We start from the raw sequence: 25968 nt of genomic DNA on the forward strand, positions 1-25968 counted from the left end.
GGGAAAAAGTACAACTTCATGAAACACAGAATAAATAAATATGCTTTATTTGTTTAATGCAGAGTTGCAGCAACAGTCCAAGTAAAAATAACAAAGATTCAACTCTACATTTTTTTTTTTTTCCACAAGTGATGATACATCTTACAAAATTAAATCCTAGGCCAGGCCCAATACCATTATTGCCCTCTGAAAGAGATGACTTAAGTCTCTTTACTCTTAACAGACATTTAAAATTTAATAAACTCTTTAAATATAATTTGCTCCACAATACAGCTCCACTTTAGTTTCATAAATATATCTGCCATTTTATAACATTTTCACAAATTAATTTCTCAGTCTCTTTAAAACACATTAAAATCTATATGTAGCCCTAAGGATGCAGGTTCTAGAAATAAGGCATTTAATTTATTAAGTCTGGCCCTATAGATTTTTAAAGAAAAATTTCATCTCTATTTTAATTTTATTATTTTAGCTGTGCAAGGAAGAGAGAAAATGGCTTTCTGAACAGCCTGGGCCAAGTCTCAGCTTTATAAAGGAAGAGTGCTTGTCCACGGACAGTACAAAAGTCACAAGTGCTGGGAATGGTACATCAAGACACAAACAAGACCTTGTTAAAAAGAATAGAAAAGTCCTCTGAAAGCCAAATCAACCCAAACAAGAGATACAAACAGGTAATTTAATTACAAAACATAAATAGCCATTCTCTCCATAAAGTTACTTGACAGAAAAGAGTTAATTGCAGCGAAGAAGTAAAACAGGTTAAAAAAAAATTTCTATCAGCAGATGGCATCTATGATATTAGCACAGTGGAAATAAAGTCTGCAACCTCCCACATCTCTAGAACTTGTCTCAGGGTTTCAGTGTTTGTGCAAATTCAGTCTTAATTTCTTTAATAAATTTAATGGGATGAGGACAGGAGGTTCAGAACTTCAAGCTTTCAGGATTCTGTTCTTTGTCTTATTCCCAAGACAGTAATTTAAAAATTCTTCTTGAGCTAGTTAACAGTGGGAAACACTTTTCCACGAACAAAAGAGCAAAATAATCCACTTAATGCATAGTACTCTGTTTTTCAGATTTTAGGAAAAACAAACAAAAACACAAATTAAACATTTTTTTTAAATTCTGTGAATTTGAAAATGTAAAAATATTACATCATTGTCCCCATGATTTAAAGTTCATTGTCATTTGTAGAAAAGAAAAAGGAATACAACATAAAACTTATTGGTATTTGGCTAAGAGCAATGCCAGACTTAAAATAAGCCACACAACTAGCAGGTGTGAGCTGACAAGCAGCAAGGCGACAGGATAGAAGTGTCGAGAAGTTGGCTTGTTATCAGTTAGACAGCCTGTTTCAGGATCATCGGATTCATTCAGTGCTCCCTGGGTTTGTCTGCTGTTAAATGAGGGGAAGTTAGGGGAGAAAAGAAAATAGTATAGAGTTCACACAGTAAAAAAAATGCAACCTTAAATATTCTGAAATACAATGCACTATCTTACATAACACAACTGTTTCAGATGAAATCTTATGGTAAATTTCCCCAAATGCACCTTGTGTATTGTTTTCTCATTGTACTACATGGGCGAAGGAATTAAAACAGGAGATTCCTTTAGCTCTTTGTGCAAGAAGGAAGGGAGAAACACTGTAATGATGTTCACGTGGGTTAACTATGTATGTACAAGGAAGAATCAAATAAGCATAACAGCACCAAATCAATACTATGAAATAAGTAAACTATGGACTAGCTCATGAAAATAATCTGATAACTACATCTCTAGAAAATGAAATGAGCAACACAGGATGTAGGGAAGCAAACCAATGTGTCTGGCATATGTAAACATACCCTCTACTGGCATTGCACCTATATAATGTATTTAAAATTATAAAAATGATTTATTGAAATGGCACGATCTTTAAAATGAACAGGACATCTGACATGCCATCCTTGCCAGCCATAATATTAGTTTAATAAAATCCAACTCAGCACCCTTCTGTTAGTTCAGCTCATAAATTACATCACCTCCTGCTCATCTTCCTTAGATAGGGACAAATCTATCTCCTACGAACACTACATCTGATAAGAGATCCATATTTACAGGGTGATACCTCAGAAAATAAAAGACTTCATTTTTAGATTGTTTACTTTCTGTGTAAATAAATAAAAGTAGGGGGTTGGTTTATAATTCTGCTTAAAAGCAGCTCCAATTATGGCCAGTCTGAAATATACCATATTGATATAAACTGACAATAAAATAATGTTCTATGCTCTAGTTCATCAGTATTCAGAGTATTAAGAATCTCAGTCACATTCAGTGGTTAAGGGTGGTATATTCTCTATTAGCTCTCCTACATTTTCAGGCAAAAAAACTTCTAATAAAGATCCTTAGTTATGGCCAATTTCTAGCCCTTTGCAATCCCCAAACAAGTCCTATATAGAAATTTTTGACCAGGCATTGACCATGCCAGTGTCAGCATTTACACAAATATCAGTCATAATTATTTCAAACAACATGAATTAGTTTAAAACACCAAATCAACCATAATGTGCTGTGCTCTATTATATCCTCATGGTTTGGTAGGACCTAAGAACTATGTAATCAGTGACAAAGTAAAAGATTGTTTGGAAAACAAATGGTTTATTGAGCAAAAGGGGGTTTACTTTGGATTTACATTTATTCCTATTGTCAGTTGTATGAGTAACCTGGTTACTATTCAACTTTTTCCAGCACACCAGGTAGAAAATGTACAGTATTTTATGCATTGATATTTTTGAATGCGATTAAGAAAAGCTCCCCTGTTTTATATTATTTCTCTTATTGGCTTCAAATCCCTAATCGTTAATCCCAGAGAAAGAATTTATTCATTTGTTCAACCCAAAGCTTTTAGTGTCTACTATGAACTAATTGTGCTGTGTAGGCACTGGGCATACAAGGTTGGATGCATCAGATAGAGATTTCTGCATTCGTAATGTTTATTTTTGAGTTGGAGGAGGGGGAATAGAAAAATAAGAATAACATCTGATAAAAGCACCGTGAAGAAAAGTAAAGCAGAAGGGAGTTTCGTGCGTGTGTGTGAGAGACAGAGGGAGAATTTTAAATAGGAAAGTTAGAGAAGTTCTCACAAGAAGGTAGCATGTGATCACTGATTGAAGATAGAAAGGGGAAGAGTGATGTGGATGTTCAAATTAATTTTTCCATTGAGCGAGCAGTGCATTACCTAGTAACTTCCTGATATAATGGCACTGGAAAGTTTAGGCTGGAGGACAAAGGGGCATGAAGGAATATGGGGAAGGTGTTTTCTGCCTGGCTGGGTCTCAGTGGGAAAGCCCAGACTCCCAGGGGCAGCAGAGAGGTGGGGAGGGAAGTGACCTGAACTGGTGGATGGCAGACAAAACTGGAGGACAGACTCTACAGTTATAGACCCCACTTCCATTATAGAATCCAAATAGAGACAAGGACACTAAGATGCCTGAGGGTAGCAGTTTGAATTTCCCCTATAAGAATCCCCCAAGATGATCTTGGAAGGAGGGCACATAGATCTCAGAGCTGGTTCTAGACGGCTCACTGGAGCAGAGGACAAAAGTATAAGAACTTCAATATTGCCAAATAGGTATCACATTCTATTAAAATTACTCTTTTTCATGTATTTCAAACAGCATATATTAGGAGAATAGCACATATAGAAACCGCTGTGATATAGTAGATCAGAGCACAGACTCTGGAGTCAGATCAGCTGTTTCAAGCTTGGTTCTATCACTTGCTAGTTGAGTGGCATTGAGCATGTCATTCTGTATGTCATATCTCTATTTCCTTATCTGTGAAGTGGTGATAATAACAATACTACATCATAGAACTGCTATGAAGTAACTTACGTAAGTCGATTCTTACAAAGTTCTTAGAACAGAGAATGCCTACAGCAAGCATTCAATAACTTATGTCATTTATATATCAATAAATAGGTACATCTTGGTAGTGTACCTAGAAACATTTTAACTAGTATGTTCCCTCCTGTCTTTTTTTCCCCCACAAAGACTCCAGATTCTGTTTAATGCATGGTAAAGAAAAATATCACCAGGCCCTTGGGGGTAGCAAGAAAATAAAAAAACCCTAAAACATGTGCTTTGCAGAGAGGAACCCTTATTCCCATGGAAAAGAAAAAGAAAAAAAATCTGAACAATTGCTCATCTGAGGGCCATGTGGGTCTCCAAGGAGGCTTTGTAGCATGCATGCTTCCTGTAATCGAGGGGTAACCATTGTTAACCTGGCCAATTCAGCAGAGAGGGAAAAGTCAAATTTCACATGGAAGGCTGGTCCATAAACTCGGTTTTGCGCACGTTGTGTGTCTTACCCAGTCATTACCTTCACATACAAGTCAGACACATTCCTCCTCCGCTGTGCCAGCCACACCCTCTGGACCATGGGCCAGTGGTCATTTCCAGCAGCAGAGGCTTGAGGGCAAGGCAGGGTTGGAAGGAATTGCTGTAGTGAGTGTTGTGACAGCACCAGCCAACGTGGGGGAAAAAAGCAGCAAGCCAATGCCTGGTTGGGGTCAGTTCATGAGGGTCTGTAAGTCTCCTTCAGGGATCATTAGTGCTAAAAGGAGCCTCTAGAGGTCATTCTGTGCATTCCTCAACTTCCTTTGGGTCACTTTCATACATGGTTTTCCTTGCAGGTCTGATAGATTTTCAAGAAAGAGTATGCCTTCAGCTTCTTTCTCTCTCTCTCTCTCTTTTTTTTTTTTTTTTTTTTTTTGGAGACAGGTTCTCTATCATCCAGGTTGGACTGCAGTGGTGTGATAATGGCCTGCTGCAGCCTCTATCTCTCAAGCTCAAGTGATCCTCCCACCTCAGCCTCCCGAGTAGCTGGGACTATAAGTGTGCACCACCATGCCTAGTTAATAGTTAATTTTTGTATTTTTTATAGAGATGGGGTTTCACCATGTTGCCCAGGCTTGTCTCAAACTCCTAGGCTTAAGCAATCCTCCTGCCTCAGCCTCCTAAAATGCTGGGATTATGGGCATGAGCCACTGTGCCTGGCCTCTACTTCATTCTTATTGAGTACTGATACTCTACTAATCAGGCCAATCAGCTAACATTTCAGGGAATAAAGTCAATAGTTTGGTTACTGTACAGTCCATGGTAAACATTCAGCCCCGATTATCGACAGTGCTGAGGCTAAGAGACCCTGCTGTAGCATGAGACTCTATATACATATAAATACATCAACTATAACCTATACATATGAATACATCAACTATAACCTATCTAACCTTTTTATAATTTAAGAAAGTAGTTTATAACCAAGTGATGTTACCCAGGGACATTGGGCAATATCTGGAAAGATTGTTGGTTGTCATAACTATAGGAGTGGGGGTACTGCTACTGGCATCTTAGTAGGTGGGGCCCAGGGATGCTGCTCAACATCCTTCAATGCATAGGACAGTCCCTGCCACAGTCATCCAGCCTGAATGTCACTGCTGGCATAACAGAGAGGCTGGGCCCCGGCTCTTTGTATTTCATACTTGGCTCTGTCCCAACGATCCCCTCTTACCTCTCTCTTTCCACATCTCCTGTCTCCATCAGGAATTCTTTTACTCATGCAACCCCCATAAACAATGCTCAACTCCCTTCCAGCCCTCAGTTCCCCACAGCCTGACTCATCGCAGCCTGCACAACCAGGCTCACCACTGCCACCCTTCCTCTATCCCTGCTAGTCTACCTTCACAGACATCAAGCATCACATGGGACCCCTTCCCTCTTATCCAGACCACTTCGGTCAGGAAACCATATATTTGTTTTATGATGTCCCCTGCTCAGAGCACCAGGCACCTCCTCCTAGCCACTCCAGTCACGTTCATTCTCACCCTTGTTCACTCATAACTAACTTCCCCTGTCCTTTCTAAAGTATGGCTCTAGTAGCATCAGTTTCCTGCTGGAAGCTTCCATGGCTTTTCTAGGCCTGCTAATGAAGTTGATCTCTCCTGGCTAGGACACCCTTGTCCCTGTGAGTACCAATTCTGTGACCTGGAAAACACACACACACACACACACCCCATCTCTGACTAGTTTGCCCTCCTCACTTCTTGCATAGCTCCATCAAGTACCACTGCTTCCAGGAAGCCCTCCAGGCCTATGTCTGTGTCTCCCTGTCTCACTCATCTTTCTACCTCGAAGAAGCACTCAGCAGGATTTGTCTAAGGCTCACATCCACAGGAGGAGGCAGGCCAGCAGCCCCACTTGGTTAAGCACGAGGGATCTGAAGGCCAAAAGTCTGCCTTCAGATTCTACCTGTCCTCTTAGTTCTGCCTGCTTGAGAGATTTGATTTGTCTCTTCAAGCCTCCATTTCCCTTCTTGGAAAGTGAGGTTAGGATGAATGAGATCATCTCAATGTAGGTGCACAAAAAGCGCTGGCTTGCAAAGTCGCAGAGGTGGTTTGGATGGGACACATGCTGTGACCCGAGATATTTTGTGCACCTACATTGGCACCTTTTATAATGTATTTCTCTAGAATCTTTTTAACCAGATAAAGGTACTAATCACCTAGAACCTTTTTAACTGGTAGAGATGTATAATCAAACAAGGTTGCAAGCCACTGACCTCGCCCACTGGTGTTCAAAAGTGGATGTATCAGGGTGTGGGTGGAGGAGCAGAGGGCCAGGACGTGCAGCTTGATCTTACCAGCAGCAATTGTTTATGTACCACCCCAAGCCATATTTGGGTAAACAATAGTCATACTTATTTCTAGCAGATGACACAGCAATTTGAATTATACCAAATAAATCATGCTATGGTCTGGTTGCACAGAATAGTTGAAAATAACTGGTCTACCTCATGCTTGAACAATTTTGGCCATGAGGAGAAAACGCTTTTCAAATAAGTTCATTCCACCCACAGTCAGCTGTGGAGGGGTTCAGTCACAGAACACACATGCAGGCATGTGTTGGGGAGCTAGGGAGAGGGGCAGGAGGAGGCAAGATATAGTTCTTTTTTAAAAATCTTTCAACTTTCAATTTAGATATGGGGGGTACATGAGTAGGTTTGCTATTTGGGTATATTGCAACTGGACAGTGAGCTTAGTACCCAATAGGTAGATTTTCAACCACTCTCCCCTCCTTCCTTCTCCCCTCTAATAGAGTGCAGTGTCTACTGTTCCCATGTTTATGTCCATGGGTGCTAAATGTTGAGCTCCTACTTATAAGTGAAAACGTGGTGTATTTGGTTTTCTTTTCCTGTGTATTGTGGTTGCTATTATCATTAATATTATCCTAGCACTACCTCCTAATCTGTCCAGTTTTAAGGTGAAGGCACATCTTAATAACTTTATTGAAATCTTGATTCCTTTTCAATGTCTCCTATTAGGAGAGAAGGACAGAATCATCTATCAACCAATCAATCAATAATCATAGTATAAATATCACATGCTGATTATAAATTTAGCTTAACATATTAGCCACAGTTTATCAATATAATAGTAGAGAAATATTCTTTCTCAGTAGAGCCACCCTACAGATGTTCCTCCTGGCTGAGGAGTAGAGCATTCAAAAGTCTAAAAAGTAATTTGAAAGTGTCTTAGAATGGTCCTTACTCCAAATACAGGGAACTAATTTATGACAGATGGCTTTATCTTCTACAGCTGCCAAATCTGCATGTTGTATTGTCTTCCAAGTGAAAATCACTAAATTAAAAGGTTTTTGTTTTTGTCATGGAGGGGCAGTTTTACATTGGAATTAATTTGTTTATTAACTTCCATCTCTGGAAATTAGAATAACACATTAAAGATGTCTTGCACGTAATCATCCTATATTCAGCTGGAATTTAAAGCAACAAGGCCTAGGACGCTGCTTCAGAACCTAAAGCTTGAGTCCCATGATTGTATCAGAGTAGACACAGGGTGACTTTGGGACTGCTTCCTTGCTTCCTACTAAGAATAGGACAAATGGTCATTTCTTCATGGCCACCAATGAATCTGTAAGTGCCCTGCAAGTTCAAAACACAAGGGATGTTTTAAGTAATAACATTAGTAACTTCCTCACTAGGAGATTATGACAAATAATTAGTAGCTTGCAAAGTACTCTGTCATTCCAATGTCATTAGTTTTGGCCATCACTGACCGGTAGATCACCGTGGAAGCAAATCCCAATGTTGTTTCTACTGAAAACGTGACAAGATCAGACACTTAAGGGCAGTTGCTAAATCTGCAGGATAGAAAATGATCTTTTTATTTATTTTTTTAAGACCTGTCAAAGCAGTCACTTAAAATAGAAACAAGTAAAAAGACATGTCTCACTTTTAAACACATCACTGCCTACAGGAGGAGATATATCAGTAAATATAATCCAATGTGCATGACTTGATGACATTTGCTTATTTCACTTTCTTTTCTGCAAGTAACTATGCTGTATCCTAGATCACAAGTCACCCATCACAGATACTCTCTCAAATCATTCCGACTTCTAAAAATAAAAGTCAGTCTTCCTATCTTCTCCTGCTGGGTAGTTATTCATTAATAGGTTTGCTATTTGATATCTGATTCCTTTAACTATAGCTATTCAAGCTTCCCAAAGGAAAATTACCAATTAAAACTGAATTGAAAAATCTTTCCTTCTGACCACCAACCTGATTTCCTCCCATGATAAAATGAGACCATTTCACATTTAATTATATGCTTTGAGTTTGAAGCTATGGGTATACCATCCTGAAATTACGAGCCAGGATTTTAGAACCAATATCTTGCAGAGCTTTATTTGACTCAACATTCATCTGATGGATCAATATTAATAAAGTACCATGTTTCAGGCCCTGGACTGCTGAATTGTATCAGATTTAAACCCTGCAGATCTGTGTAAAAATGGATATAATGAATCTGGTATCAATAAGCGCTGTGAGTGTGGCACAAGAAATCACAGGACCATAGAATCTCAGATGTAAAAATGGCTTTTAAAAGTCTTTGAGTTGAATGTGCACATTTTCTAGATGAGGAAATAAATTTAAAAATCTTTCTTATGGTTCCACAGTAACAAGAAGTAAGTAAAGAATCTTGAGAATATAGTTTCCCTAAATCACAGTTTGCTTATATCCGTCTGACAGGAAATGGAGAAGGATTTTCATTTTCAGTTTAGATCAATGTCCATGAAGTTAAATAACTCGAAATACTCTAAGATAACAAATCATCCACCTAAACTTTTAAAAGATTATAATTAAAATATTAAAAGTAGAGTTTCAGGACTTTTCAAACACTGCAACTATTTAAATGTTGTGAAAATGTTTATAAAAGAATATCATGAGTCAGATAATTCCCATTGGCCTAGATGTAAGCATAGCCTATATGGCCACAGGATCCCCAGCTCCATTTAAACTGTCTTCTCTTCTAACTGGATTTCAGAATATAATTTAGAATATATTATGTTAATCACAGGAAAAGCCCCTAAATGAGAAAATTACTCAAAAGACATAGCCAATGTCACTGCTTGGGACATCATAGACTGTTTCTAATGATTATGGATAAGTTTGCTACAAAAGAAAGAGCAATCTTGGGCAGCATTAAGCAAAATGCCCACTCATGGGAGGTGTGAGTTCTATCCACATGTGTGCTTTTCTTGACATGGTATTCTAAGAGAAGTGTTCCTGTAAACTAGAGGATATCACAGCATGGTAGCAAACGTGATGATAGTGGGGTTTGGGAAACCTGGCATATCAGGAAAGACTGAAGACATTGAAAATGAGAAAAATCCATTGCATTGGAGAAGAGGAAAATTTATGATTCAGTGGTTGTTGATTTCAAATAATCAAATGCTATGTAGTATAAGGCGTAGGCTGCCTTGGAAAGGAGTGGAAGTGTGTGAAGTAGGGAGAGATCACCTATATACTGTCCTATCATGCAATATGACATCTTTTTAGATATTTTTTCATTTATTGCAAGCAGTCATACTAGTTGGTATTATTTTTCGTATAAGCTCAAAATGGTTTCAAAATTTGATCGAGTAGCAGATCAGGGCTTTTATCCCTGTCTGTCTAATGAAAAAACCATATTTCTTTCACTTCATGATTGAGCTCCCTTAAGCAAAGGTTTTGCTACCTCTCAGAAGCAGGGAGATATGGTTTCCCGCCAGTTGTAAGATTAGATTCAGTGACCTCCAAAATTACTTTCATCTTGACTTTCCTGTGATTCTTTGATCCTCTGAAAACATAACTGCAGTACTCCAGAGATGCATATTTTTTTCTACTAATAGAATACTTGACTGTTCAATAAGAAATCGTGGAGCTGGGGGCAAATCCGAAGAATCCAAAGCATGCTGACATTGTATTTGGTTTCTAAAATTGTTCATGCAGTCTTATCTATTTTCAACTTCAATATTGAAAATGAAAACACGACAACATGAATATATTTAAATGTATTAATTTTTCCACTATCACTTTTTACACCCTTTGTTCCAGTTCAATGTTTATGTTTTATAAAATTCCTAGAAAATAGGAATATCCTCTCATCAGAAGAAGCCAGGTACTAAGTAATAATATTTTCAGAGGATGTCTAAACATTGCTTTGAAGAGAAAGGAAGTACCTATGGCCAGAATTATAACTCAAGAACAGTTAGGAAAGTGGCCTGGTATGAAATTTTCAAAAGTGCTTTATTTAAAAAAAAAAAAAAAAAAAAGGAAAAATGAAAGAGAGACCTAATGAGTTGAGAGTATAATTGCTTCCATTAAATCATTTCAAAGAACTGACTCTAGTTTTGATCTTTGAATTTTAGAAAGGAAAATATTTGGATCAAGTCTACAGAGAAATATCACAAATGATTAAAGGACCAAGAAAAAAAATCTTGTGAAGAAGTGTTTAAGGTTAGTTTTGCTTGCATGAAGGAATGCTAATATGTGATATGATCACTGTATTTAAATATATGTAAGATGTAAAATTTTTGATATATCAATTTTTATTTTGATGTTTTTTTTTTCTTACCTTTTTAGGTTATTGTTTAAAATGTGTGCCCAAGGGAATTTTAGCAGTACTGGAAACAATAGCTGCCTGAACTAAATACATTTATCCTTTATTCATGACAGAAAATTTGAGGTTTCCATTGGGCGGGTAATACAGAATAAAAGGATCTTTTAGGGTAGAGAGAGAAAGAGAAACAGAAAAGAAAAAGAAGGGAGAAGTGGGGGAAAGAGAGAAACAGACAAACACAAATCCAGCAGTGACAGGAGAGAAGACAAGGGGGCAGAGTTTGTCCAGGAGGGTGAAGCCTTGTTCACTGTTCACTTGAGGGAGCCCAATAGCAGGGGACGCTGCAGGATGCATGACTGACCCTTGGTCATTAGTCAGCTTCCCCAAAGATTCCCCTGTGTTGAGTTAGGCTTGGATGCAGTGAAATGAAAAGGCATGATGGTACCATGATGTATAGGAAATAGGCACATCAGTGGCTAATGACTGATACAGAAAAGTCTGAAAGCTCAGTGCAAGGGAAGACTTGTGGCTGGAGGAGAGGGTAAAATAATAGAGACTGACTTTCTACCCCCTTGGCTAGATAGGAGCTGAAATATGCAATGAAGCTTGTTGAAAGAAAATCTTTAAAAGAAATGAAACAAAACAAAAATACATATCTGACATACCTTAGTTAGTAGACAGATAAATAGGGGAGTTCTACAAAGAAATAGGTATATAGATATAGATCTATGACTCATTTTCTGGTTCCAATACCATGTAATTATGCTTTACTCTGTACAGGATCTCCAACAAGATGACTTAGTCTTGCTTGAAAATAAGAGAGAAAAGGAAGGAGACTAGTGTCTTAAACATTCTGTAGGTGTGTTTGTTGCTAAGGTACTTTAAAATGTGAACAATCATGTTTCACTGTTCTGGTTTGTCATTCTCCTGGAGTTTGGGATAACTTTAATTCCCAGTTAAGAGGACATTAACATGTAAAATTACTGTCTAAGCCTTCTGATTCTATTCTTGATAAGCACTAGTCAGAGAATAGGGGAGAAATTCATCACGACACCTGGCTGAGAAGGCAGTCTGACTTCAGGGATACGCTTAGCTCCCAAATAAAAATAAAAGTCCACATATACCTTAGATAATAGCCTACATTCTGAAAGTAGCCTGGGAAATTTAGCAGAACTCAATAACAAAAAAAATTAGGATATAAGTAACACAAAAAAAAATTAGCTCATCTCCCTATTATCTAACTCCATTAAGTCTGAAGTTCTTCCCCTTAAAATGAGAATGTTAACATCTATCCCATAGGATTATTGTTGGAATTATGTAAAGGTACTTAGAACATGCTCAATAGTAAAGATAAATAAATAAAAAATTTAATATCCCTTTTTGGCAGGTACAGTGGCTTATGCCTGTAATCCCAGCACTTTGGGAGGCTGAGGTGGGCAGATCACCTGAGGTCTGGAGTTTGAGACCAGCCTGACCAAACTGGTGAAACCCCACCTCTACTAAAAATACAAAAATTAGCCGGGCTTGGTGGTGGGCACCTGTAATCACAGCTACTCGGGAGGTTGAGGCAAGAGAATCACTTGAACCTGGGAGGTGGAGGTTGCAGTGAGCTGAGATCACGCCACTGCACTCCAACCTGGGCAACAAGAGCAAAATTCCATCTCAAAAAAAATAAAAATAAAAAAAATTGATATCCCTTTTTGTTTCCCTTCCTGTGCCAAATCTCAGTTCTTACACAGACAATGAGTACCTTGCCATTGCTCAATTCTGGCTCTTTTCTCTCTAATATTGAAATGCCCCAGGATTCAGGACAGCATCCTTTGTTTTTATATATATTTTATTTCGTTCAAACAGTTCCATGACTTAAATGTCATTTGATGCTGCATTACAGACACATGTACTGCATTTCCACTTAGTTGTCCAACAGACACATTAGGTAACAAGGCTAAAACATAACTTAAGTCCTGCTTACTCTGCTACCACCTCAGATCAGCTCTTCCCTTTCTTTCTATCACAGGAAATGACACTCACCCACTCTCAGACATCTGTGTTAAACACCTCAGTCCTCCTTGATGCTTCTGTATTCTCTGCACTCCATAGCCATCCATCAACAAGTCAGACCATTCGGCAAGATCTCCACTGCTGCCTGTTATCTACCATCACTTGTTCTTCTACTGTCAGAAGCTATTTTCCTGTCTTTTACCATGCTTGCCCCTCTATTAAGTTTCACTAATTCCTAATATATCCCTTTAGACACATGGCAAAGCAACCAATGCACAATGCTAGTGGCATAGTAAAAATATTTCCCGAAGAGTTTTCATGGAATCAAAATTCAGCTGTATCCTAGCTACGCACAGGGAGCCAAGCTTGTCAAAATAGCAGTGGTGCTTATCCAACTGCAGGGAAGTGGAAATATTTTCAACTGCTCATCACCAAGAGATTGAAGCTCTTGAATCTCAAGGAGGAAGTTTATCTACAGCCTCTTTTTGCACAATCTCTTGTTTTTAAACTTGTTTCTCAAGTTTTACAACCCCCTTTTCCACTGCCAACTTTTTCTTTTTCTTTTCTTTTTTTTTTTTCAGATGGAGTCTCGCTCTATCACCCAGGCTGAAGTGCAGTGGCATGATCTCGGCTCACTGCAACCTTCACCTCCCAGGCTCAAGTGACTCTTCTGCCTCAGCCTCCTGAGTAGCTGGAATTACAGTCATGCACCCCCATGACTGGCTAATTTTTGTATTTTTAGTAGAGATGGGGTTTCACCATGTTAGTCAAGCTGGTCTCGAACTCCTGACCTCGTGATTCGCCCACCTCAGCCTCCCAAAGTCCTGGGATTACAGATGCATGAACCACCACACCCAGTCGATTTTATTAGGGTTGAATGCTACCAAATTCTCTCAGTGATAGAATCTTGCTTCTGTTCTTTTTTGCTGCATCTGAAATTGATGGAGCTAACTAACTATGAACTGTTTCAACATCAACCACCACCATTCCCAGTGTTATATATTCTCAAATATTAACCTCAACTCACTCTTTTGAGTCAGACCTCCCAAAAGAATCAATTTGCAGTTTTTGTCCCTGAAAGTATTAGAGGATTCATCATCTTTCCTAAAAGGATAGGGTCTCTCTCTTTCCTCCACCTTTATTCTTTTCCAACTTCTATTTCCTAACTTTTCTCTTTAATTCCACTATACCGTGCAAACATCAAGATGCTACAATTTATGTTATCAACTGCTGGAAGTGATACAAATCCTAGAGAAAGAGAATAAGATACATTTAAGAATCTTAAGGTTTAGTTTTGGAATAACATGTACATGGCTTAAAAAAACAGCAGCAGCAGCTACATGACTATGAAAAAGGCAAAATATAAAATATACCAGAAAGGAATAACTTCCAAAGTATAGCTCAAAATGCTTTACAAATATCATCAATTTCTTCTACAAAGATTCAAACACCAGGGAAGTTTTCTTAGAGAAATAGAATGTTGTGATATATAGTGAAAGCCGGATAGGGTTTCAAGGATTAGAAATTAGGGGAGATGGGTATAAAAATAACATGGAAAGGCATGGAAAGAAAAATGGCAGATGTATTTGGGAATGATCCACAGCTGGCTTTGGTTATAATGATGAGGAATAAAAAAACGAAGGAAGGAAAATTAAATGCTAGGATATTTTTTGTTGCTTATCTATTTTATACATTTATAAATTCAATAAAACAAGATGAGGCTATGTTGTAAATGTTTGTGGCTGACGACAAACAGACATTATTCTCTAGATGGAGGGTGGGCAAACACTGAAGACTCATGAGCAGCAAAGTGGTGGGATTAGCTGTGTTGTAGGATGGCACCTAGCAGGAATAAGTAAAGTGGCTTGAGCCATGACTGAGGGACAAGAATTGAATAAACTAGGCCATGGAGACCAATTAGGAGGCTACTACAATAGTAAAGGAAAGAAATGGTAAGGGCTTGAACTGAGGAGTGAAGAGGAAAGGCAAGGAAGTTACAGATTCTAAAACAGAAGTAATTTAAAAATAGAGTACAATTAAGATTTTAGAAGATCAGAAAGAGGAAAACAATTATTTTCAGGTTTTAGAAAAAATACATTATATTTAAACATGCTAAAGTTTGATGCATGACTTTAGTTAGATATGGATAATAAAAAGGTAGGTTTGGACAGGATCTATACCATAGCTCTATGCCTTATATTTCATGAAAAAAGTAGGTTAATTAGATGAAATAATCCATGTGGAGAATACATCACACAGACAAGGGTTGAGGGCAAAACTCTGGGGGAATGCTTACATTTGTAAGGCTAGAGAAGAAGGCAGATAGCGAGGAGTGACATAGAAAACAGTCACAGATTCAAAGACTTACTCTGTAAGTATGTGTCAAGTGCTGCCGGTGGAGCAAGGAGGCTACAAAGGAAACAAGGTCACCAGATTCCAGGATTTTGTTATTTATAGCCTGTGACTTTCAGTCAGATTTTAGGATCAGGGATTAGGTGACAAGCAGCTGATGAATGAAGAAATGGAAGACAGCACCCTATTCTATGGAAACTACTGTGTTCAGAGCACTGATAGTGAAAGAAAAAAAAAAAAAAAAAAGCACATAGAACCTTGCCCAGCCAATAGAATTGATGGGACTGTTTTAGGATATGTGAGATAAGGATGCTTGGAGGCACAGAGAAAAGGGTAAGTAGGGAAGATCCAAGAATAATATGGAATATTTCACCATCTTTTTGTTGTTGTTTCTCAGGAGAGCAAAAGCTATTTCAGGGTTAGATATTAGCCATACAATAGATAAGTTTCACCGATTATTAAAAAGTCCTTATTAAGTCAGAGTCCACAACCACAAAGCATTTTCCAATTCATCTGAACATGAAACTGGAGAGAAAGGTGTTTAGGTGCAGGATGCAGGGAATGTAGGAAAGTAACCCAGTTAGAAAATTCACCTTTCCATTTTGTGACATAATCAGAAATTTCTGCAATATGTTCTCAGTCCTTTACTAAGAAAATAAAGCCAAAATTGAATTTCTGAACACCTAACAATTAACGTCAAAATAAATTAGAACACCTGTGCTGCTAAGTGTGTTTGAAGTAGCATCTTTACATATAATTTTAAAGTCCAATGTTATGAAAATCTCAAGAGTGTACATACCTATATAAATATTAATGCAGTGTATACATCTCCTGAATTGATCCCTTCTTCACATGGTTATTTGGTTTAAAGCCTTCCAGTGATCATATAAACACAACACTACTAATTAGGAACATTTTATCAACACCAATGATTGTCAAAACGATTATGCCAGAATGCCTTTGTACTGGCCTTTTAATTTCTAATAACTCTAATAATTTTTAATTACCTGGAACTAGATTTTGTATCCAACATACCATTTCTGATTATGGTCATTGGGAAAGCCTTACAACTGGCTTCCCAGAACTTCAGTATCTACTCAGAGTTAATAAGGAGGTCCATCTAGTTTCCAGATGTCTACTTCTTCTTGTTTTTCTAATATTGAACATTTTTCTTTTTTAAAATTGGTACTGTCCCACTGTAAGTTACAGCGACTTGGCTGTGATGTTTATTAATCTCTTTCCATTTTTTACCTTTACCTCTCAGCCCATCTAGGAATAGGGAATAAAACTCTATGAAATATTTCTCCAAATATGTGTAATTAAATAAGCTGGGAAATGCTGGGTTAGAAAACTCAAACAGAATTTCTAATTTGCTTACTTATTCAAGAGATATTAAGCATCTGCATTGTGCTAGGCTTTAAGTAACCTGGATACAAAAATAAAGGAGATAAATGTCCTACGTTCATGAAACTTACATTCTGGTCAAAAGGGCAGACCATAAGCAAACAAATATATGTTTTATTTTAGGTAATAAGCCCGAGGAAAAATAAGAGAGTAAAGGGCTTGAAAGCAGTGAGAGGTGAGGACTTTTTTTCAATAAATGTATCAGGGAAAGCCTTTTTTGAGGGGGTGAGCGAAAGAAGGAGCATTTTCAATACTTGCTTCACCCTCCAACTTTTTTTATTGGTAATACAACATGTGTGAACCAATATTCTACAAAACAAACTTTGAGAAGGGCCAAACTACTCTGCTCCTCTACCTTTCCAAATCTGGGCTCTAGTAGTAACACTTTTTCTTATCATACAATAGCTATTTATGTCAACTTAAACTTTTATTGTAAGCTAAGGAACGAGTTTGGCAAGATGACCTGGAATGCCAATTTAATTTTAGAAACGATATTTATTAAGCATATACGATGTTTTAGACCTTTGTTAAAACTAAACTCAACTACAATCGAAGACAGTGATGAGAGCACCAGAACTAAGTGCTGGCCCAGAGGAGAAAGGGATTAGCTTGACCTTTGGGATTCATGGGCATCTGCAAGGGTTCTTGTGAAAGCTAAATTGGTGCCTAAAAATCTTATGAATGTAGTAGAGTTGAAGGAGGCGGGTAATCCACTCAGGAGAAGGAAAGAACAGCATGAACAAAGGTATTAGGAAAAATTAAAGGACATATGCAGAGGACTGTGAATAATCCAAACTGAACAGACACTACAGTGAAAAGAAAGAAGAGGGAATGAGGTAAGAAAAGCTGATGGATCCTGAAATGGCAGAGGCCCCTAAATTCTAGGTAATTTTAAAATTACTCTGTATGTAGTGGGGAGAGACATGATCATTTTTGAACTTTAGGAAACTACTCTTTGATGGGAATGTGGAAAGTAGATTGGAAGACAAAGGACTAGAGAAAAAGGAATTAAGTGACTACTGTAGTGGTCCCGGTGAAAAGTCATAAAGGTCTGGAGTAAAGCAAGAGGAGGAAATGAACAAAAGACCATGTATTAAAGATGGGAGTGAGTGAATTAGCATCTGAGAGAGGTCACCTTACAAGGATTATGACAGAGGTAGCAATTAAAAACTCCAAGAATGAGGAGACAGTATGTTATCTCAGATACATTTTTTTTCCTTTCTTCTCTCTCTCTCTCTCTTTTTTTTATAACTACACTGAAGCAGATAATCAGACTGGGTCTAACAGAGCCATCATTTCTGACACTTGCAACGATTCTCTGCAATAATGCTTGAAATGACTGTGTTGTTTGTCAAGAAGATGGCTATCAGGGAGAGTATAAAATATCACTTGGAGCCAACAGTGGTAATTTGCTCAGAGTTAACTTTTTTGATAAAAACAAAGAGTGTTTCAGTAGTTTTATTCAAGTAGAGCCAAGAGAATTCTAAGGGCACCACAGTTTTTTTCTATCCATTTGGTTTGTGCTTTGTTGCACATCAGTCAGAAATGACATTTTGTATCGACTATTCTGTTCAATTGAATAAGACACAAAGACACGGAGCTTGGAAAAAGGGTATTTTTTTTCCTGACTTTTTAGTTTAGGCTTCTGCTAAATTGCTTAAAGCTTTTCTTCAACTCTGACTGTTAAAGTTAGAAGGCACCCTTAGAGATCACCTGGTTCAACCCCTTCGTTTTTCAGATGAGAAAGCAGAGGCCTCCAGAGAAGGACCAAGATCTCATTAGTAGTCCATGGGGTATAGAGTAGAGATTATGTGCAGAACAATTAGATTAATGATACTCTTCAGGTCCCACAAAATAAAGCAGAATCTCTCCTCTCATGCCCTGTCTGGAACAAAGAGGAAAGAGTTGGTTTCTTACTTTTCAGGTTTTATATATTGTGAGACATTCCTGTGCAGAAATACTCCCAGGGATTGTAAGGGAGCAGAGGCAGAGATAGCACAGATATGAAACAAGATCTCTCTATTCCCCAGCAATCCCCATGGTATTTTCATTCCTTTTCCTAGACAATTATAGTATGAAATTATCCTTTCTGAACCTGCCACTGTGGCTGCTATTGCACCAACTTATAAGCCACTAAGAATTCAGGATACAGAAGAAAGGAAATTAACACTCATTCAAAAGCATCAAGTAAATTCATAAAAAGTCAATCTTAAAAGTTACTATGTATTAAGCACTGACTATTTCACAAATGCTGATCACTTCACCCAGTGGTCACCTTTAGCTTTCATACCACTCCTGTGAGGTAGGTACAAAGATCCATTCTGCAAATTGGAAAACTCAGAGAGATTAGGTACTATGTCCAAACTCTCACTGGTAATATGAGGTAGAGAGATAATTTGAATCCAGTTCCTTCTGACACCTAAGTCTGTGCTCTTAACAACTGTGCTATACTTTTTTTCTACATTCTCCATTGCACGAGAAACTCTGTAGATTATAGTACTTGCACACATGGCCTTACAGAATATGTAGGACAGCTCAACACTCAGAATAATTAGATAGTAATAAGTAGTAGTCTCTGTAAATGAAATACATGTTCTAAACCTAAAGAGTTATCAGAGTGGGCTTAGGCTTAGGGTGACTTGTGATAGCCCCAGTTCATACCTATTGTCCCAGCAGGATTTACATGGAAGGATGGAAGAAAGGCATCTGGTGAAAGACAACAGCATTAAAAAAGAGAGAAAAAGAAATAAAGAGAGGCAAGCATTTGTGGTGTTTGTTATGTTTGTGTTACATGTTTGCTGCATGAGTTGGCGGGGGCAGGTATTTATGTGAACTAAGACTGAAAGATATGTGGGGGAGAGAAACAGAGGTGTGCTCTGATAAAGGGATGAGCAGATGAGATGGGTAACCAGCAGAGGAAAAAGGACCTTGAGAGCTGGCAAAGAAAAGCCACTGCAAGATCATAGGATTATACATGATATACTTGGATTTAAAATATTAGTGTGAAAATACTGTGCATGGTAGATTGAAGCAGAGCAGTTGGAAGCAGAAAAGCCAGTGAGATTATTGCAAAGAATATTGAAATAATCAAGATGTGAGGCAAATAAAATAGGATCAGGGTGGCAGAGAGAACATATCAATGCCAAAGGACACATCGAGGGGGAAGAAGTGGCAGAATTTTGGGCAACAGACTAGTAGTTAAGACTTACATCATTGTTTACAATTACATTGTCAACAACTTTGAGATGTTATCACCATGGGCAGTGAAAGAATAAGAGGAGCTGGTTTACTGCACTCATGAAGTTTTGGAAGTACCAGCAAACCAAAATTATAGCATATGTTACCAGAAAGTTGTTTATAGTAATTTAAAAAAAACATAATGGAAGAATCCTACCATCACATAGCACAGAAAACATAGACAATCTGACCTGTTATATGTATTTTAGTTTCAGCAAAACATCATGTCATAATATATGAATTCTGCTAACTCAGATTTTGTTGGTTTTGTTCTATGTAAATTTGTACATTTGTTTTGGCTTATAGTTGCATGAAAACTAAAGACATAGGAAGTTTATATCTGGTTTTATGTTTGTATATCTATAGGAAACATAATAATTTATGCCTGAAGGAAGTTATGCGATAATTACTTTTTCTTAAAGAGGTCTATTCATAACTTGAGTTGAGAAATAAAAATCTAATACAAATAAGGTTGTTTTTTACATTACTGGCTTTGACAAGCTAGTAGCTATCTGTGATCTATGACTGTATAGGTTAAGTGGACTGGTGGTTTAGAAATAAAACTGTAAAGGGATAAGAAGAAAATAGATTAGAAAAGCAACAACAGTAAGTAGTTGCGACTGCATCAAGAAGTGTATGTTGTGTATGTCAAATTCTGAAGGATGAAAAAAGAATGAAGAAATATAAGACATAAAACTAACCACATAATCTACGATTGGTACTCAAGACTTGGTACAATAGATGCACTTGGCTAAAATGTGAGTTTTGTCAGTATGTGGTGGGCACTAAATATATTTCTTTCCAGAAAGATGAATATATGAATAAGCAGAAATTCATTTTGTGACAAAATTAATAAATGGTAATTTGTAAGATACATTGAAATACAAAGTAGCAAGAAATATGAAAGGCAATTCAAACACCATAACTCATTACTCAAAATCACAAAACAATCAACTAAAGCCCTATGTTCATATTCACATAAAATACCATTGATATTGGAAGCTGATTTTATGACTTTACATCAGGCGATGAATTACTATTGTTAGGCTCTTGTATCACATGGCTCAAATAGTTTTATTTTTCAGTTCATTTTTTCTAAATACAAGCAAATAATTCACTGAAAACTGCTGCCAAAAAGTTGGCTAGGGGATAGGGAAGAATTGACTTAGTACAAATGAGATTCCAAACTTAATCTAATAGGTATCTAAAACATGCTTATGTAGAAATCTGTAGCTAAAATTTACCAGGTTTCTTATCCTTTTGTTTTAGGGGATTGTAACCAAAAGGATGCCATTCTGGTGAAAGAAGAATTAGCTGCCTCTCTCATTACTTTAACATTTTTCTAATAAGAAGTATTTCAATGAAACAAATAATTAAAAACAAAAAAAGATTATTAGCTAGTGGATTCTTATAATTCTATAAATATCAGGTTTTTAGAAATTTTCAGAAGATAGCACTGTACATGGCACATAGCGATTCTATATATATTATGGGATTCTCAACTCCATGGTATACAGGCTTACAGTGTAGTGCTTATTTACTGAAGACTCAGACAATCCTAGGCTGAATCAGGCTTATTCTCTTCTACCTGTGTTATTTAGACGAGCTATACTTTGATTAATATTTAAAATAGGGATAATATAATCATTAGATTAATGTGAAAGTTAAATTTGTATACACACAAAAAATCATGAACAGAATCTTTAGCATGCCTGGCATATGTTAAATACCATCATCTCTTGGTACCTACAGTGTGGTGGATTGGCTCCAGGATGGACCACCATGGATAACAAAATCCGGAGATGCTCAAGTCCCTTACAGCTGGCCCTCTATGTCCACAGATACAACCAACCACAGATACAAACAACCACCCATCGTCTGAGTAGGATCCCATAGATTTAATTATATACAGATAATTATTAAAGAGATTATCTGCAGAATAAATTATTAACATGCATAATGATTTCTAAAGAGAAATGTTGTTGCTCTTTTATTATTAAACTATTTATTCCCTAGGAATTATTTAAAATTTCTCTAGAATTTGCTACCTGATTGAGTATAATACATGTTCTTCTGTGTTGATATATGCAAACTAGAGAAATTGCATATTTGTATAAATAAAATATATAGGTTTCTCTCTTCTCCTTCTCCTCCACAAACAAGCATATATTTATAAAATAACATTAATCCTCAAAAAGATACTACAGCAAAGAATACATTGAATACTTTCATTAAACATTGTTTTGAACATAATGGCATTACTTTACTGGCTAAAATTAATAGTGCTTAAATTGCCTAGTTTTCTAAGACAGACTTTCCTATATGGTATTCTATGAATATTGTTATAGAATAATAGATGCTAGGTTAACAACAGCATCTATTATGGTAGATTATTTATGGTAGAGTTTTCCTAAGACTTTAATATATAAATGAGACTTCTGGGAGCTAGCAACATGCTATTTCTTGGACTTGGGTAGTGGTTTCACAGGTTTTTGCTTTATAATTATGTTTTTGAAATGTACATCTATTTTTATTCACTTTACCATAAATACATAAAAAATGTCTTACGTATGCTGTGATATTCTAAGGCAAAATAGATGATAATTTTCTCTTGGCGCACATATTTAACATCTGTGTTGCCCTACAAGGGTTTTTAAAGATGTTTAAAGCTACCAACTAATTAGAAAGTAAACCATTTACCTAAATTGATATCCACATACCAAGATCGTGATGGCTCACAAGCTAAGTAGAAAATTAATTCAGATATCATTTTGTTTTGATTTGTAACCTAAATAAATGTTTCAGTTTTCTTTTCACTTGGTAAAGGATGAAATCTAGGGCTTTCCTAAAAATCTGTGGGTCCAGAACCTATCATTACAAGAAAGCAATGTGGATTCTTTATAATTATAAGCAAAGGTAATAACACTGTTCTCATCTCATTCTTCTTTGATGGTTTTACTTTGCAAAAAGTATAAAATGACACATTAGACTGAAATAAAACGTTCTGACTTCCTTAGAACCAACAGGTCTTTTTTGATCAAGAATAGAATATTTTTATCAGACTACCATTATATTTAAATACCTTTCAACTATTTTACAAAAAGACCTCACAAATTGTCCAAATATTTATACCTTTAATAACTTCAAATACTAAATGTCTTATAAATTAGATAATGAAAATTAAAGAGATTGGATATAGAATAAATTATTAACATGCATAATGATTTCTAAAGAGAAATGCTATTGCTCTTTTTATTAAACTAGCTTATTTATTCCCTAAGAATTACTCAAAATTTGCCCCAAAATTGCTACCTGAATACTGAAGTATAACCCATATTATTCTGTGTTAATATAAACCATTTTTATTATTCTTTAGATTTCTAAAAAACATGACATCAATTTTGCTGTGCTAAATACGTATTGTATATTACACTTTTGGAAACACTTAAAGACATAAAACATTTCCAACAGACAAGACATGCACAAATAACTGATTTCCCCCAGATTTTTATATAAATTATATAGTCATTTTAGAGCTTTTTAACAAGAACTCTGTTGATGAGATTTAGTCACAGTTATTGGGGAAAAAAGGCTCCTTTTAAGGAAAAGTATTAAAAATGATGGGACTTGTCAAATGGGAACCACATTTATGCAAAGAAAAGAACAGTAGAGGACACATTGGGGAAGTGGGTTCTGGGCTTGGTGCTCTCACTGACTAGTGGTGTGTACTTAAACTTGACTTACTAAAATGTTATTTGGGAGAATTGGCCTAGGTACTCTCTGTAAGCCTAAAGTCTATTCTACTTCAGAAATTCTATATTTGCTTGTCAAATTCTACCTCTTAATTTCTAACTAACTCTTTATTCATCATGTACCAGGCACTGTACTAGATGCTGGAAAGATAAAGTTCCAGCCTTCAGGGCTCAAAGACTAAGGGGGGAAATGATACCCAAATCGATACCCAAATCAATATTAAAACATCAGTCTCATGATGAATGTCTGTACAGTGACATTCAAGCATAGACAAAGGAACAATGAACCATCACAGAAGAGGTATTGTCTGGGAGAGACTTCACAGAGATGCGGGAGTTTATTAGGCAGAGAAGGGGAAAGGACACGGCCAACAGGGACCACGTGTGAAAAAGACAGTGAGTTCAAGGACCTGGAGGGTTGCCTGGGAGGACAAAAAATTGTGGAGAAGGGAAAGGAGAGGGAGATGGTTAGAACCGTGGCACATATACACCATGGAATACTATGCAGCCATAAAAAAGGATGAGTTTGTGTCCTTTGTAGGGACATGGATGCAGCTGGAAACCATCATTCTTAGCAAACTATCACAAGAACAGAAAACCAAACACCGCATGTTCTCACTCATAGGTGGGAACTGAACAATGAGATCACTTGGACTTGGGAAGGGGAACATCACATACCGGGGCCTATCATGGGGAGCGGGGAGGGGGGAGGGATTGCACTGGGAGTTATACCTGATGTAAATGACGAGTTGATGGGTGCTGACGAGTTGATGGGTGCAGCACACCAACATGGCACAAGTATACATATGTAACAAACCTGCACGTTATGCACATGTACCCTAGAACTCAAAGTATAATAATAATAATAAAAAAAAAAAAAAAAAAAGAACCGTGTGACAGGCCACTGAACTGTTCTTAAGCAGCTGGTGCACAGATTAGATGTGTATTTTGAAATATGAATTTGGAAAGTTAACACAAAGGCGAGGCTTCCAGAAGGCAATTAGGGGAGTGAATATGAAGAGAGACGGTGGTGAGGCTGGATCTACCAAAAACATTAAGTGATGACAGCATTGTATCATTAACAGAAAGGAAACATGTATTTTATAAACACTGGTGATATTGGTGCCAGTGTCATTGTTTTGCTGGGAAAAATTGTCATCCTGACTTATGTTCTAGTTTCCAAGGATGGCTACTACATTTCCACATACAGAAAAGTTAAAATTGTACCTGTAGTCATGGCCCACCTTCTCAGAAAATAGATATGCTGGAGTGTTTCACTCAAAATTAACCTGAATCTCCCAATTTTTGTCCAAGAAACCATGAATGATAACCTAGACCTAGAAAATTGTGGGAGGGTAGTAAGGTGCTAATTGCTAACCTCTACCAGAGAGCAAGAATGTTACAATAAGAACCCTAATTCAGGTCTTCCTTGATTTCTTGGGCTGATTTTTATTGGTAACATAGACTCCAGTGACCATTCTCCAATCCACTTGAGGCCTAATCTGTTCACATTTGAATATATTATTCTTGCTCCCAAAATTTTTAACTTAGTGTTTTAGAATAAAATAGGACAGCTAAAGGAATGAGTTTGTTTTCTTAAAAGCCCAGATGATTTTAGGCAATTCTTAGGACACTGGGGAGATCTACTCTGTTTCTTATTTTATGATTCTAAACAACCCTTACCTTCATGTATTTTCTTTGGATAACACTGCTGTTTTATACATTAACTTGGAAACTTCTGAAGGAAATATTTTTATACAGGTCATATGAAAAATTATGTGATCATGCTGTATGCTGCTCTGTCAACTTCTATTAAGTATAAAGTAAAATAAAACCTGGCTGGATGCCCAATGCTGAATGCAACAATATGCCCAACCACAATACCCTATGTTTTTCTCTCTTTTTTTTTTTTTTTTTTTTTTTTTTTTTTAACCTGTTTCTGAAGAAGTGAGTGACGTTAGCATCTGGAAACACCACTACTGTATCTGAACACTTTTATATGCATGTATGAGATAATCACTGCTGCAAGTTCAAGTTCATTACAGCTTCATTTCAAGTTCCACCTGGGAATTAAACTTAAATTGAGACTGAAATGGGTTTTGTTATCCTTATTGTGCTGCTTAGAAAAAGATGCTTCATGGTAATAGGGAGAATGATTGTCATTGGAGCTGAAAACAGCGTTTCAGATAGTTCACCACACACACACACACACACACACACACACACACACACACAAAATAATATAAAAGTGAGATAATTCCAAAGATAGTCCAGAGGGTCCCATTT

The 25968-nt window shown here is 36.9% G+C and overlaps 1 protein-coding gene across 9 annotated transcripts in view; it reads right to left on the reverse strand.

The window, feature by feature from the left end:
* The window catches only part of INPP4B (inositol polyphosphate-4-phosphatase type II B), an 819089-nt gene that overhangs the window by 5817 nt on the left and 787304 nt on the right, over nt 1–25968 (reverse strand). For 7 of the 9 annotated variants that reach the window (XM_037992380.2, XM_037992378.2, XM_073017648.1 and 4 more), the window contains one exon: nt 32–1393. The exons of the other annotated variants lie outside the window; for them this stretch is intronic. In XM_037992380.2, the coding sequence (XP_037848308.2) occupies nt 1219–1393 (175 nt within the window). In that variant the 3' untranslated portion in view covers nt 32–1218. Of the gene's footprint in view, nt 1–31; nt 1394–25968 lie in introns of those variants that run through there. 9 annotated transcript variants of the gene reach the window in all.

This window comes from Chlorocebus sabaeus, chromosome 7 (assembly GCF_047675955.1).
Source record: "Chlorocebus sabaeus isolate Y175 chromosome 7, mChlSab1.0.hap1, whole genome shotgun sequence".
NCBI lineage: Eukaryota > Metazoa > Chordata > Mammalia > Primates > Cercopithecidae > Chlorocebus > Chlorocebus sabaeus.